The sequence below is a fragment of the Camelina sativa genome, chromosome 4 (assembly GCF_030686135.1).
Source record: "Camelina sativa cultivar CO46 ecotype springtype chromosome 4, ASM3068613v1".
Classification (NCBI taxonomy): domain Eukaryota; kingdom Viridiplantae; phylum Streptophyta; class Magnoliopsida; order Brassicales; family Brassicaceae; genus Camelina; species Camelina sativa.
The window spans coordinates 30,903,296-30,916,391 of record NC_141883.1 but is presented as its reverse complement, the minus strand read 5'-3'; the positions used below and the strand labels follow the sequence as shown (position 1 = coordinate 30,916,391).

Genomic DNA, 13,096 nt, shown 5'->3' with positions numbered 1-13,096 from the left:
GTCGTATATGATATACATCGAACATATAATAAATTATAATCCTTTGGAAGATTACGATTTATGACCGATATATATATATACGATTTTGTTATTTCGTGAGTTTTTGTGGCCGACAAAAATATTTATATTTTGTGAGTTATTAAAAAATCTCATATCAATTACTAATTTTAAAATTAAAAGATCTCTTGTTCACATGTAACAACCAGAATTACGGAAACCGATGTAACCCAAAAGCAAAGTCGTTGCTTTATATTATTATTCATCGTTACATTATTTATTGGATTATTATGCAAACCATGACATTTGCAAGATTCAAACTTGTCTTATAAACTGTTCGGTAAGTTCTTCGCCGCAGAAGTCGCATAAGCATTTAACACCGTCATCTCCCCAGATGCATTTACCACCTTTAGCACCTTTGTCTGCTTGGCACCTTGAAACACAAAACGACGGAAATATCCGAGGCGCACAGAATTGGAAACCAACATCACCACCGTATTCTTTCAGGCACTCGTCAGCATGAGCTTCTGTCCCAAATTTAGATACACATATAGTTAGTTAAGCAAATGAAGGTTCACATATATGACTGCGAGAAATACACTATACATATATGTATGGATCCCTATGAATCATAAAGTTAAAACAAACATGCGAGAATACCGAAGGTTAGTTAGTTTACCAGAGATCATCAAAACGAGGACGAAAAAGATGGCGAGAGTAGAAACTAACTTCGTTGCCATGGCCATTCTCTCTCTTTGTCTCTCTTCTTAATTTGGGGTTAATTATATTGTAAAGGTACTGATGCTCAACAATTGATGTGGTGCTATTTATAAACTAATTACCACGAGTCAACAGCTGCCATTAGTCATCACCACACTCTTCAAATTAACCGGAATATATAGGTTTTGTTCCGGTTTAAATCGGTTTGACATATATATATTTCTAGGAGACCTCACTCTGGGTGAATTTGGGGACTACCAAAGTTTTGACCAAGAAAACAATGAAATTTTACGAATCTTTATCAAATTGTTTTTTTAAAGAAAAATTATTATTACTTTTTTTTTGTTTATTTTTAAAAAGATTGTTACGTAACTTTTTATGAAAAGGACCTTATGGCCATTATCCTATTAACAACACGACAAACCACCTAATACACACATATAAAAAGCTGATATCCGACAAAAGAAAAATAAAACTTTAAAAACTAATTTATTTTAAAAAATCCACAGTGAATTTTGTAAAAAACCACAAATATCCTAATTTCATCGATTACACTAATTCTTCGATTCCTCAAATTTTCCTCAATTTCTCTGATTAACATTTTTGATTTTCTTCCAATTCCTCAACCATTTTTCAGTATATGTGTTACCATTTAGATCTCAGACCTATAATATAAATTTATAATTATCATTAATTAAAACTTTTATCAATCATCTAGTAATTCAAATAAAAGATCTCTTGTTCACTCGTGAGTGACAATCAGATTTACAGAAACCAGAGTCTCTCTCTGTCTCTAACGTATATATCATGTCTTCTAGCTAGTAAGTAGTAACACAATCAAAGTCTAACGTCTCTTTATTTGGATTTTACTTACATCGTTACATTATTTGTTGGACCATTTACCTTTCATTATTACACAAACCATTACACATGACATGCAAGATGCAAACATTGCTTAGAAACTGATCGCAGAAGGTTTGCCGCTGCAGAAATCGCAGAAACATTTAAGACCATTGCATTTTCCACCTTTCGCGCTCTTTACCGAACGACACTTATGATAACACAGCGATGGATAAATCCTTGCCGTACAATAGCTTAAAGGCGCACCGCTGTATTCTTTCAGGCACTGGCTACCATCCTGAGCTCCTATCTCAGCTATTTCTGCTCAGATAAATTTAAGCACATATAATGGAAAGTTGCATGCTGCGATCACGGACCTTAGAAATACTTTTATGGATTGGATCGTATGAACCCCAAAGTTTAACAAATATGTGAGTACGTGGTAAGTTACAATAATTTACCAGAGACAAACAGGAGGATGAAGTAGATGGCGAATGTAGAAACTGACTTCGTTGCCATGCCCATCTTCTCTCTGATTAGTCTCTATTCTCTCTGTTTCACTTTGAATTGAATTTGATGTGTATGTAAATGGACTCATGCTCAGCAGCACTTATTGTCGTCGTATTTATTTTTTGTCGGTTGTTGTGTGGAGCCTCGTGACCACAAGTCATTTACCTGTCATCACTATGGCTTTATGCATTATTTTTGTAGTAGACCCAACCAGGACTGTTATTAACTTATTAGTACACATTAAAGCTTAAAAACTGTTTTCCTCCATGAGCCACTTGCTCAAGCTCCTCTAACACTTGGCTTAGAACTGCCATGCATGCAAATAATCCTACCGATTGTTAAAAAAAAAGTAACCACTTATATCTAATCTAAGTATTACTTAGTTGCATGTACGTAAAAGTTACAGAAGCTTAATCCAGTGCCATTTCTTTCAAAAAAACACCCAATACATGCTTAAGTTAATTTTTTTTTTTTTGCTTCATTTTTGTAAAATTATGTATACTATATAAGTACGAATAACACTCGGAGCCAAACAAGGAAAAAAAAAATGTCTATGACAGTGTCAGCGACGGTCCTTTCTAGATTATACAAATCTAGTATTTCTCGATTTGCAGTAAAAGACGTTTTTTCACGTGGTTGCTCCATTATTTCTTTCTTTCAAACCAAAAGATTCTGATATTTATATTTGTTTTCTACCTCTATTATTGTCTGACTCTCGTTTTATAAGGTGCGATATAAATAACTATTACGGGTGAAAAAAATCTGATATTTAGAGGGATAATGCGCAAAATAAATAAATCAAGACGCAATATCTATATATTTACAAATTACAATTACTAGTAATAACATTATTGTCTGTTTACGTGTGGACTGGATTAAAACAGTGAAGGTTATTTACAAATTACTAGCAACCGATGATAATCATACTTTGTTTGATTAATGAAACGGATGATGTTATATGATTGTTAAAAATCTACACCAACTTTTATTAAAAGCAGATTTAAGTAGAAGAAGAAGAAAACTAATCCCTGATTATTCAAAGCAGATTTAAGTAGAATTGAATAATCAGAGATTAGCAGGAGAGAATAGTGTCAGACCATCTACCTCGTGGTTCCAAGTCTGCTCATAAATTTCTCATCGAAGCTCAAACCAGGAAAGAAAGCAAAGTCTCAACTTGGAAGAAAAAGTCCACGAGAAAGAAACCTTAATGTATGGGTTCTTCTGGAATGTTTGTGGGTTAAATACAATGTCAAAACACTCGATCATTCGCAGTTGGGTACATAGTAAGTCGATGCACTTTGGGTGTTTATTGGAGACGCGAGTCCAGGAGAATAACGCCTAAAGACTTGTAAATAAAGTTTTTCCAAATTAGTTTTTTATGTCGAATTATGAACATCATCGATTAGGGCGTATTTGGGTTCTATGGAGTCCAATTACAAGGCTAACTCCGGTATTTAAAAGCAGTCAGATGGTTACATTTTAGGTCCTACTTGCAGGTAAAACAGAGGAATTCATGTGCTCTTTTGTTTACGCTTTTAACACGGATGAGAGTAGGAAGGAACTTTGGGAGGACATGAAAGCTCATAATGACTCTCCCTTATTCCGTAATAAGCCATGGTGACTTTAATGAAACACTTGACGAAGTAGAGCATTCCAGATTTGATGATAATCCAATGATTCGTTCTGGTATGAGGGATTTCCAAGAGGTAGTCCGGTATTGTTCTCCGGTGGATCTCAAGCACCATGGCTCCCAATTCATATGGTGCAACAAGAGGAATGGTGATTTAATATGTAAAAAGCTGGACAGGGGTTGGTTAATCATCACTGGATGCAACAGTTCCCCCATTCTTATTGTGCATTTGATTCAGGGGGTTGCTCAGATCATTCTCAGGGTCGAATTTGTTTAGGAGCTGAACCACTAAAGAAACGGCGGCCATTTAAGTTCTCAAATGTACTTGCTTCACTACCGCAGTTTCAAGCACATGTGCAAGAGTTTTGGCAAAATTCAGCACCGTTGTTTGTGTCCACATCTGCGTTGTTTCGCCTCTCTAAGAAGCTTAAGGGATTAAAGTCAGTGTTGCATAGTCTGGGGAGAGAAAATCTAGCAGGCATTACTGCTCGAACAAGGGACGCTCTTGAGGATCTCTGTATTCGGCAGGAAGCCACTTTAGCAAATCCCTCGTCTCAGCGAATGGAAAAGGAAGCACTAGCTTTTCAAAGATGGGACTTCTTGTCTAAACTGGAGGAGGGTTATCTGAAACAAAAATCAAAAATTCATTGGCTGAATGTGGGTGATCAGAACAATGCCTATTTCTATCGTACGGCAGAACAGAGAAAAATGCAGAACACCATTCGGGAAATAACAAACCAACAGGGTGTCGTACTGACGCAACCAGTTGATATCAAAGAGGAGGCAGAGAGATTCATTAAAGAGTTTCTCTCCCACTCCCCGGAGGACTATTGTGGTATGTCGGTGGATAATTTGCAGAGCTTATTGTCTTATCGATATTCTGATGTGGATAAAGATATGCTCATCAAAGCAGTGACGACATCCGAGGTTAAAGAGGTTCTCTTTTCCATGCCATCTAACAAGTCTCCCGGACCAGACGGTTACACCATTGAATTTTACAAAGCAGCTTGGCCTATTCTTGGTGGTGACTTCACTGTTGCCATCCAATCCTTTTTTGAGAAAGGTTTTTTGCCGAAGGGTCTTAATACCACGATTCTGGCTTTAACCCCGAAAACAGAATCGGCGAGTAGAATGAAGGATTATAGGCCTATCTCCTGCTGCAACGTGATATATAAGGTTATCTCCAAAATCATTGCTAATCGGTTAAAGGTGATAATGCCAAAGTTTATTGCCTCGAACCAATCTGCGTTTGTCAAGGACATGTTGTTATTGGAGAATGTTCTGCTTGCTTCCGAAGTCGTTAAAGATTATCACAAGGACACGGTCTCACCACGCTGTGCGATGCAAATTGATATTTCAAAAGCTTTTGATTCAATACAATGGGACTTCCTATTAAACACTCTTAAGGCATTGGCACTTCCTACACAGTTTATTCATTGGATTAAGCTGTGTATATTTGTTTGTCATCTGTATGAATGTGTTGTCTAAACTCCTGGATAAGGCAGCGGCTGAGAAGGAAATAGGCTATCATCCTAAATGTCAATCTATACAATTGACACATTTGTGCTTTGCCGATGATTTGATGATTTTAGTGGATGGACAAAAGCAGTCTGTGGAAGGCATTCTCCGGCTTTTTGATTGGTTCGCTGCAATCTCAAGGCTGCGCATAAGTGTTGAAAAATCAACTATATACATAGCTGGAGTGTCGGACGTCTGTCGCTTAGATATTCTTCATCATTTCCCCTTTTCTCATGGCCAGCTTCCAGTACGTTATATCGGGCTCCCATTACTCCCAAAGCAAATGTCCTTGGCTGATTGTTTACCCCTGTTGGAAAAGATACGAACTCGTCGGACATCTTGGAGTGCACGCCATCTCTCCTACGCAGGCCGCCTACAGTTTCTTGCCTCGGTAATCTCTGGAACACTAAACTTTTGGATCTCTGCATATAGGCTTCCTAGTGGGTGCATAACAGAAATTTATGGATTATGCTCTGCTTTCCTTTGGTCTGATCCTGAATTGAGTGCCAAGAAAGCAAAGGTTTCTTGGATAGAGGTCTGTCCGCCAAAAAACGAGGGTGGTTTGAGATTCCAGTCTCTAAAAATAGCTAACAAAGTTAGTTGTCTAAAACTTATTTAGCGGATACTGACATGCCAAAACTCTCTCTGGAGCAAGTGGATCTCTGTAACTCTACTGAAAAATCGTTCATTCTGGGAGCTCAAATCCACCACAAGTATGGGTTCCTGGATGTGGCAAAAACTTTTAAAGTATTGATCGCTTGCTCAGCAGCTTTACAAGGTGAAAGTTAATAATGGAACATCAACCTCCTTTTGGTATGATTGTTGGAGTAGTTTGGGATGTCTCAAGGAGATAATCGCCATATCAAACTTGGTATTCCCTCGGCTGCAACAGTGGCTGCTGCGAAAGAGGGACACCATCGGCGACAACATTGTTGTAACCTTCTCAATACCATTGAAGATGAATTAGATGCTCTCACTCTCACTGCAGGTGAGGATATCCCTATGTGGAAGGTTTTGAATAATATCTATTGTGAAAAGTTTAGAACTAAAGAGACAACGTCTATCATACGGGTGCCTCAACAGGCTGTATCTTGGTGTAATAGTGTTTGGTTCACGAAAGTGACCCCCAAATATGCTTTTCTGACTTAGATGGCTGTAAAGAATAGACTATCTACCGGTGACCGTATGCACCAATGGAATACCGACCAGAAAACTGGCTGTGTTTTCTCTGGTACTGAGGAAACCCATGATCACCTATTCATCTCTTGCTCTTATGCAGCGGATGTCTAAACACCACTTGCGGACAAGTTGCTTGGGGATGCCTTCACTGTCGACTGGAATTATCTTCAAAACTCTGCTCAACAACACCACTGGGGACCGAATCCGTCTCTTCACCATTAAGTATATCTATCAAACAACAGATTACCATCTCTGGCAGGAGCGAAACAAGCGGCGACATGGGGAGCACCCCACTCCTCCGTCTCGACTTGTTAAGCTCATTGACAAAGCTGTTCGCAATAGATTCACTTCAATCCGCAATCATGGAGACTACTTATATGAGTACAGGCTTGCCTTATGGTTTTCTACTCGACCAACTTAACTTCATTAAGATGTAACTTTTGGTATTACTTAATCAGTCTTGGTAGGAAACTCAGCAAAATGTAATAGTCATTGTAAAACAGTTTTTTTTGGGTTTGAATTAATTTTACATTCAATTCAAAAAAAAAAAAAAAGAAGAACAAAACTAATCTTTTTTGGTTTTTTTGTTTAATTAGAGAGGCTGAGAAAAATCGAAGTAGCAACTCCGATCATATTTTGACTCGACCGTATAATATAAGTTAAATATACATATAAATATATATATGTATATATTTCTGATCAACAATTGCTATATATTGACTTAATATTAAGATTTATGGAGTTTTATTTGTAAAATTGTGTATAATATATTAACTCTTTTTTTTGGTCAATAATATTAACTTCATCAAACAAAATAACATATGAGACCAAGAAAAAAGAAACAAACAAACAAATAGGAAAGGACAGCCTCGACTTGTGGTGGGGTTGCTCTGACTTTGTTTTCCGTCGCTGGAATCTTTGTCGGAGTTGTTCGTTGGTGTTGGAGTGGCGACTACTCTGGATGCGACGTCTTGATACCGGTTGGTTTGGCTTTGTTGAGACCGAAGGGGAGTCGAAGGGTCCTCCTTTTTGGGTTTAGGAAGCCGCGGCGATTCGATTCCGATGGTTTTGGGATCAGATCTGGTCCCTTCCGGCTAATAAGCGAGACTATAAGGTAGAAGTGATGTGGCCAATCCGGCAATGCACCATGAGGCGAAGATATGCTAATCCGTGTTCTATTCTCTTATCTTTAGGCGATTAGCATTTTGGTTAATGTGTGGTTGGTTCGGAAAAGCCTCTATTCATGCTGGTCGTGTTTCTTAGTCGGGTCAGTCGGATGTATTATCCGGTTTAGGCTTAGGACCGGGACAATGAACGCCGAAGAAACTAAGCTTTTCTGATGATGCGCCTCTGGGTATTGATGCTATTGGGACAAGTTTTACACGCTGATCAGAAGGTTCTAATAGTTTGGATTTGCTTTGTTTTTTCAGCATAGGATTTGGTCTTTTCTATGTTAGTAGTTGTTTTCGTGTCATAGGGTTAGTTTAGATGGTTTAAGAGATGATTTCACACCGAGTCGTGGTTTGTTATCTATCTCATTGTGATTAAAAAATGCAATGGTTTTCGATTAGGTAGTGTTGGATCCGCATAGTGTTCCAGAGTTGTATTTGATTAACCACTGTATTTGCTTTTGGTCCAACTCTATAGAGATGAATGTAATGTGCATTTGATTTGGTTGTAACATTTGGTTAATGAAAAGTTGATGTTTGATCGGAAAAAAAGATAAAAAAAAAAACAAACAAATAGGAAATGTATGACAGTAACTGTCCTTTCCAGATTTGTCAAATCTATATCTCTCGATTACCTTGCAGGGTACTGACGTTTTTCCACGTGGTCATCTTGAAGCTCCATTATTTTTATTTCCTTTTTTCGGTCGACATCTCTATTTCATTCTTTTAAATCCACAAAAGATTCTATTTTTATATTTTTTGTTTTTGTTGTTTTGAACTCTATTATTGTCTCTCGCTTTATTATATCAAACAAAAAACTCGATTGTCTGTAAATTGGCAAAAAGATTATTTGTTTAAGATAGGACGTATATTGTATGTAAATAATAAAAAAATATTCATCTATAACCAAAAATTTAACTTCAAAATATATAACTACTAGTATGAAAATTTCTGATATTTGGAGGGATAAAAAATAAATCAAGTCTCAAAATCATTTATATATATATTTTTTTTGAATAACCTATTTAGCATTTACATTTATAATAACATTGTTTGTGGACTGGATTAAAACAGTCAATGATGGTTCATGAAACAATTAAAATCATATTTTGAGAATTTCTCGTTAGCTGAATTAATAAATAATATGTAGCCAATAGTACATCATACTTTCGCTCCAAATGGTTGCTTAAAATTGAAAGAATTGAAAATTTTAAGTTGAACAAAATTGGGCTAAATAATATTCAATCCATTCATCTCCAAAATAGTGGTTGAACAAGTTGAACATTTTTGCAGTAGGATTAGTTTATTTTTTCAACTTTTTAGGTTAAATGAGTTGAATAATTATTTTCAACTTCTTCAACCTCTTCCATTCAAATGGTGAAATTTAGTTAAATAATTTTTTTCAACTACTTCAACCATTTCCACCCTTTGTTTGGTTAACAAAACCAACTTATTAAATGCAGAAACTAATATAAATTGTAATTAGGAGAGGCTTAGAAAAACCGAAGTAGTAACTCCGATCGCGTACACACCAATCGTTGCCCCCATCATGTTTTGACTCGACCGAGTCACCGCTCCGATCCCAGCGATTCCGACGATTCCCAATGGTATCCGACTCGCTATCGTCTTCCTCGCGTTTCCCACTACGGATTCCGTGAAAACCTCCAAAGCCCATTCCTTGAACTCCTCTGATCGGAGGAGGATCTCATCGTCTTCCTCCTCAGCCGCCGCAGAGACTCGAGAGATGGTGACACGGAGAGCTGAGTCGACTTGGGATTGACTCGGAGGGGAAGACACCCACCTCGTAATTAGAGGGAACCGGAGAGAGGAAAGATTCCGGTGGATGTGAGCTCCGGCGGAGAGGAGCTGGTAAGGACGAACTCCGGCGAAAGCATGCTGTGCGAGAGATAGAGACTCCTCGTATGCTGAGTCACAAGCCGAGTCGAACTCCGGCGAGTTAGATAGAATCGTCTTGACTCGCTTTGAACCCGATATCCCCATCTCTCTCTCTCTCTCTTCTCTTCTTCTTTTACGGAAGAGACTAATCTATTAAACTGTGTTTGTTTTGGTCACACGTCACAACTAGAGTTAATAATTAACCGTTGGATTAGCCGTAAATTAATCGAACGCCGTACGATTTTTCCTTTGTCTTATACTATAAATTATCTCATTTTCTAACATATTTGAATTATAATTCTAGTTTTCTACAAAATAAAAAGATCCTTTAATAACAATTTATACTAATAAAACAACCCAGGCAAGTCCTAGGTTTCTTTATTTTATTTTTTTTCATCGGTACATTACTTCAGTTGGATTCACACCCAACCCATCCATATGACATTTGCAAGATTCAAACTTGTCTTATAAACTGATCAGAAGGTTTTGAGCTGCAGAAGTCGCATAAACATTTAACACTGTCATCTCCCCAGACGCATCTCCCACCTTTAGCACCCTTGTCCGATATGCACCTTCTATAACATATGGTTGGAAATATCCGAGGCGCACAAAAGGGGAAACCAACATTACCACCGTATTCTTTCAGGCAGTCGTCATCATCATGCGCTTCTGTCCCAGCTGCACAAATATATTTAAGCAAATGAAGATTCACATGTATGACTGCGAGAGATATACTATATTACTATGGATCCTACTCCTACATATATATGATTCATAAAGATAAACAAATTTGGCGAGAATACTACGGAGTTTGTTAGTTTACCAGAGATAACCAGAACGAGGATGGAAAAGATGGCAAAAGCAGAAACTAACTTCGTTGCCATAGCCATTCTCTCTCTCTCTCTCTCTCTCTCTCACACACACACACACACACACTTTAGAGTTGATAAAGTATGTGTAATTGTAGGTACTGATGCTCAACCCTTGGTGTGGTACGTGCTATTTATACTTGTAGTTGAGACGAAACATTTATCACGCGGATAAATGTCGTTACTTTGTCATCACTAAAAATCTACTAGGCTGGACCAGAACCTCGTGGATATAAAAAAATTATGGTATGCAACCCTATCTTTTATAGTCGATCACCAATCACCAATATACACGTTATTTACTTTTATACCAAATTTAAAAGTATTCTGTTTTCTATACAATCTGGACCGTATAATATATATTTTTATTCTTTTGTAAAAATATTGTAGGACTTGTGTTCAAGCACCTCCAATCCAAGCTCCAACACCAGCTTAGAACCGCGTCTGCTATCTTTTCGTATTTTTGATTTTTGATAAGTCACGAAAAGCGTGACAAAATTGTTTATAGAAGAACAATATAAACAATATGCTTAAGTTGAAGACTAATGAAACTGAACTGAACCAGATACTAGTAAAAAAAGTAGCCACCTATCATGAATTAGTAAAAATCATGAAAAACGAATACGTGCTAACGTTGGAGATAAAGGAAACTGAACTAAACAAAAAAAAAATTCACTCTTGACAAATCAGAATTACGGAAGCAGAGTCGCACTTATCATCTAGTCAAAGGATGCCAAAGTATATATTTACTTTAAGACAAAGTCGTATGGTTCTTTGCTTTATATTTCACTTATTTATTATTATATTGTTTAATTAGTGGACCATTAACCTTTATTATTACACAAACCATGACACATACGAGTTTTTAATACAGAGTAGCAGCTTTTGCGTTTGCGGTTGTGGCCACAACGTGTACTAATTGAAAAACTAGTTACTCCTTTGTGTCCTAAAGGAGTATGCTAATCTTCAATACAACACATAACAAATTCAAAACCCTCTCTATAGAAATCGAAATAAAGAAAAACTTTAACGTCGGCAGTTCTTACATGTTGGTCTTCACAACATTCTCTTTTGTAGTTGGTTGGAGGTGTACGAGCTCGATTGGACTTTCTTGATGCTTATATGAGCTTAATCGGACTTTGGTGATGGATGTCGTGGGATGCTTATATATATGAGCTTAATCGGACTTTGGTGATGCTTATATGGAGGATCTATCCGAAAACTTAAAAATATATCCGAAAATCCAAAATAAAATGATATATCCAAAAATCTTAATTTTAGTTAGTAATAATTTTATATCGAAACATACCAACACATATCTCTGATAGTTATGACATAGTACGAGTAAAGTCACGCAGAGTAAACCAAAACATAGACTGATGAACACATAAGAACATAAACCAAAACATAGACTCGCATCTAATCCATTTTATTCTTGGGGTTTATACAACTGAAGCCAATCTAATACAATAGCATATGAAATTGCATCATAAGTAGAAAACAAAAAGAAAGAAAGCAATTTTTGCAACTTGGTTTGCGTATCCAAAGCTGAAAGAGGGAAATAGACGGAAATGTTCGTGACACAGCTTGATCTAGCTTGTGCGAGATCGATCTTAAGGAAATCGATATATATATCACTCATCATCATTAGGACATTAATTAGTAATAATAATTCACAAGCAAACGCGTTTCTTATTTTTATTTTTATCTTAATTATTCATTGTTACATTATTTCTTGGGCCAAATTACCTTTGTTTATTTCATTACACATGCAAGATTCAAACATAGCTTAGAAACTGATCGGTAGGTTTGTCGCTGCAGAAGTTGCAGAAGCATATAAGTGGATTGTCATCTCCCCCGATTTTACGGAAGCATTTCCCACCTTTGGCGCCTTTGTCCGCTTGGCATCTATAATAACACAGTGACGGATATATCCTAGCCGTACAAAAGCTTGGAGGCGCATCGACGTATTCTTTCAGGCACTGTTCATCATGCGCTTCTGTCTTAGGCATTTCTGCACAAATATAGATATACTTAAGCACAATGAAAATTAACATATATGACTGCAAGAAATACACTATGTATCCTATGAGATATGAATCATAGAGTTAAATGAATATGCGAGAATACTACAAAGTTTATTAATTTACCAGAGATCACCAGAACTAGGACGAAAAAGATGGCGAAAGTAGAAACTAACTTCGTTGCCATGGCCATGCTCTCTTTCGCTTTTGAGTTGATAATGTATGTGTAAATGTAGGTACTGAAACTGATGATCAACCCCTGTTATATGATGCGATTTATCTTTGTCGTTGAGAGAGCACATTTATCACGAGGATAATTGTCGCTAGCTTGTCATCACTAAAAATCTAGTAGGCTGGACCACAGAACCTCTTGGCTATAAAAAAATCTTGTACGCAACCCTATCTTAATTAATTTTATACTCGATCACCCAATATACATGTTATTTACTTTAATACAAAAAAATAAAGACAAAAGAATCCTGTTTTCCTACAATCTAGGCCGTATAATATAAGTTAAATATACAGATATATATATATATATATGTATATGTATATATATATATATTTCTGGTCAACAATTGCTATATATTGACTTATTATTAAAGTTTTATTTGTATACTTGTGTATACTATATTTAACTTCATAAACATATTGAACCAAGAAATAGGAAAGAGAAAACAAATAGTAAATAGTACTATGTATGACAGTAACGGTCCTTTCTAGATTTGTCAAATCTTTATCTCT

At 36.6% G+C, this 13,096-nt stretch overlaps 3 protein-coding genes across 3 annotated transcripts; all 3 read right to left on the bottom strand.

Moving 5' to 3' along the window:
• Positions 1 to 223: 223 nt before the first annotated feature.
• On the bottom strand, positions 224 to 2,102 carry LOC104782880 (defensin-like protein 4). Its single transcript, XM_010507942.3, has 3 exons — positions 2,019 to 2,102; positions 677 to 1,878; positions 224 to 524 (listed from the first exon to the last, which is right to left on the bottom strand). Exons 2-3 carry the CDS (start codon positions 741 to 743, stop codon positions 313 to 315), a joined length of 279 nt encoding a protein of 92 aa, XP_010506244.1. The 5' UTR covers positions 744 to 1,878; positions 2,019 to 2,102; the 3' UTR covers positions 224 to 312.
• A 6,571-nt stretch (positions 2,103 to 8,673) lies between these two features.
• On the bottom strand, positions 8,674 to 9,696 carry LOC104782875 (uncharacterized). The gene is made up of 2 exons (XM_010507937.2): positions 8,989 to 9,696; positions 8,674 to 8,729 (listed from the first exon to the last, which is right to left on the bottom strand). Exon 1 carries the CDS (start codon positions 9,562 to 9,564, stop codon positions 9,046 to 9,048), a length of 519 nt encoding a protein of 172 aa, XP_010506239.1. The 5' UTR covers positions 9,565 to 9,696; the 3' UTR covers positions 8,674 to 8,729; positions 8,989 to 9,045.
• Positions 9,697 to 9,797: 101 nt separating this feature from the next.
• Positions 9,798 to 10,434, bottom strand: LOC104782873 (defensin-like protein 4). The gene is made up of 2 exons (XM_010507936.3): positions 10,283 to 10,434; positions 9,798 to 10,137 (listed from the first exon to the last, which is right to left on the bottom strand). Exons 1-2 carry the CDS (start codon positions 10,347 to 10,349, stop codon positions 9,914 to 9,916), a joined length of 291 nt encoding a protein of 96 aa, XP_010506238.1. The 5' UTR covers positions 10,350 to 10,434; the 3' UTR covers positions 9,798 to 9,913.
• Positions 10,435 to 13,096: the final 2,662 nt, after the last annotated feature.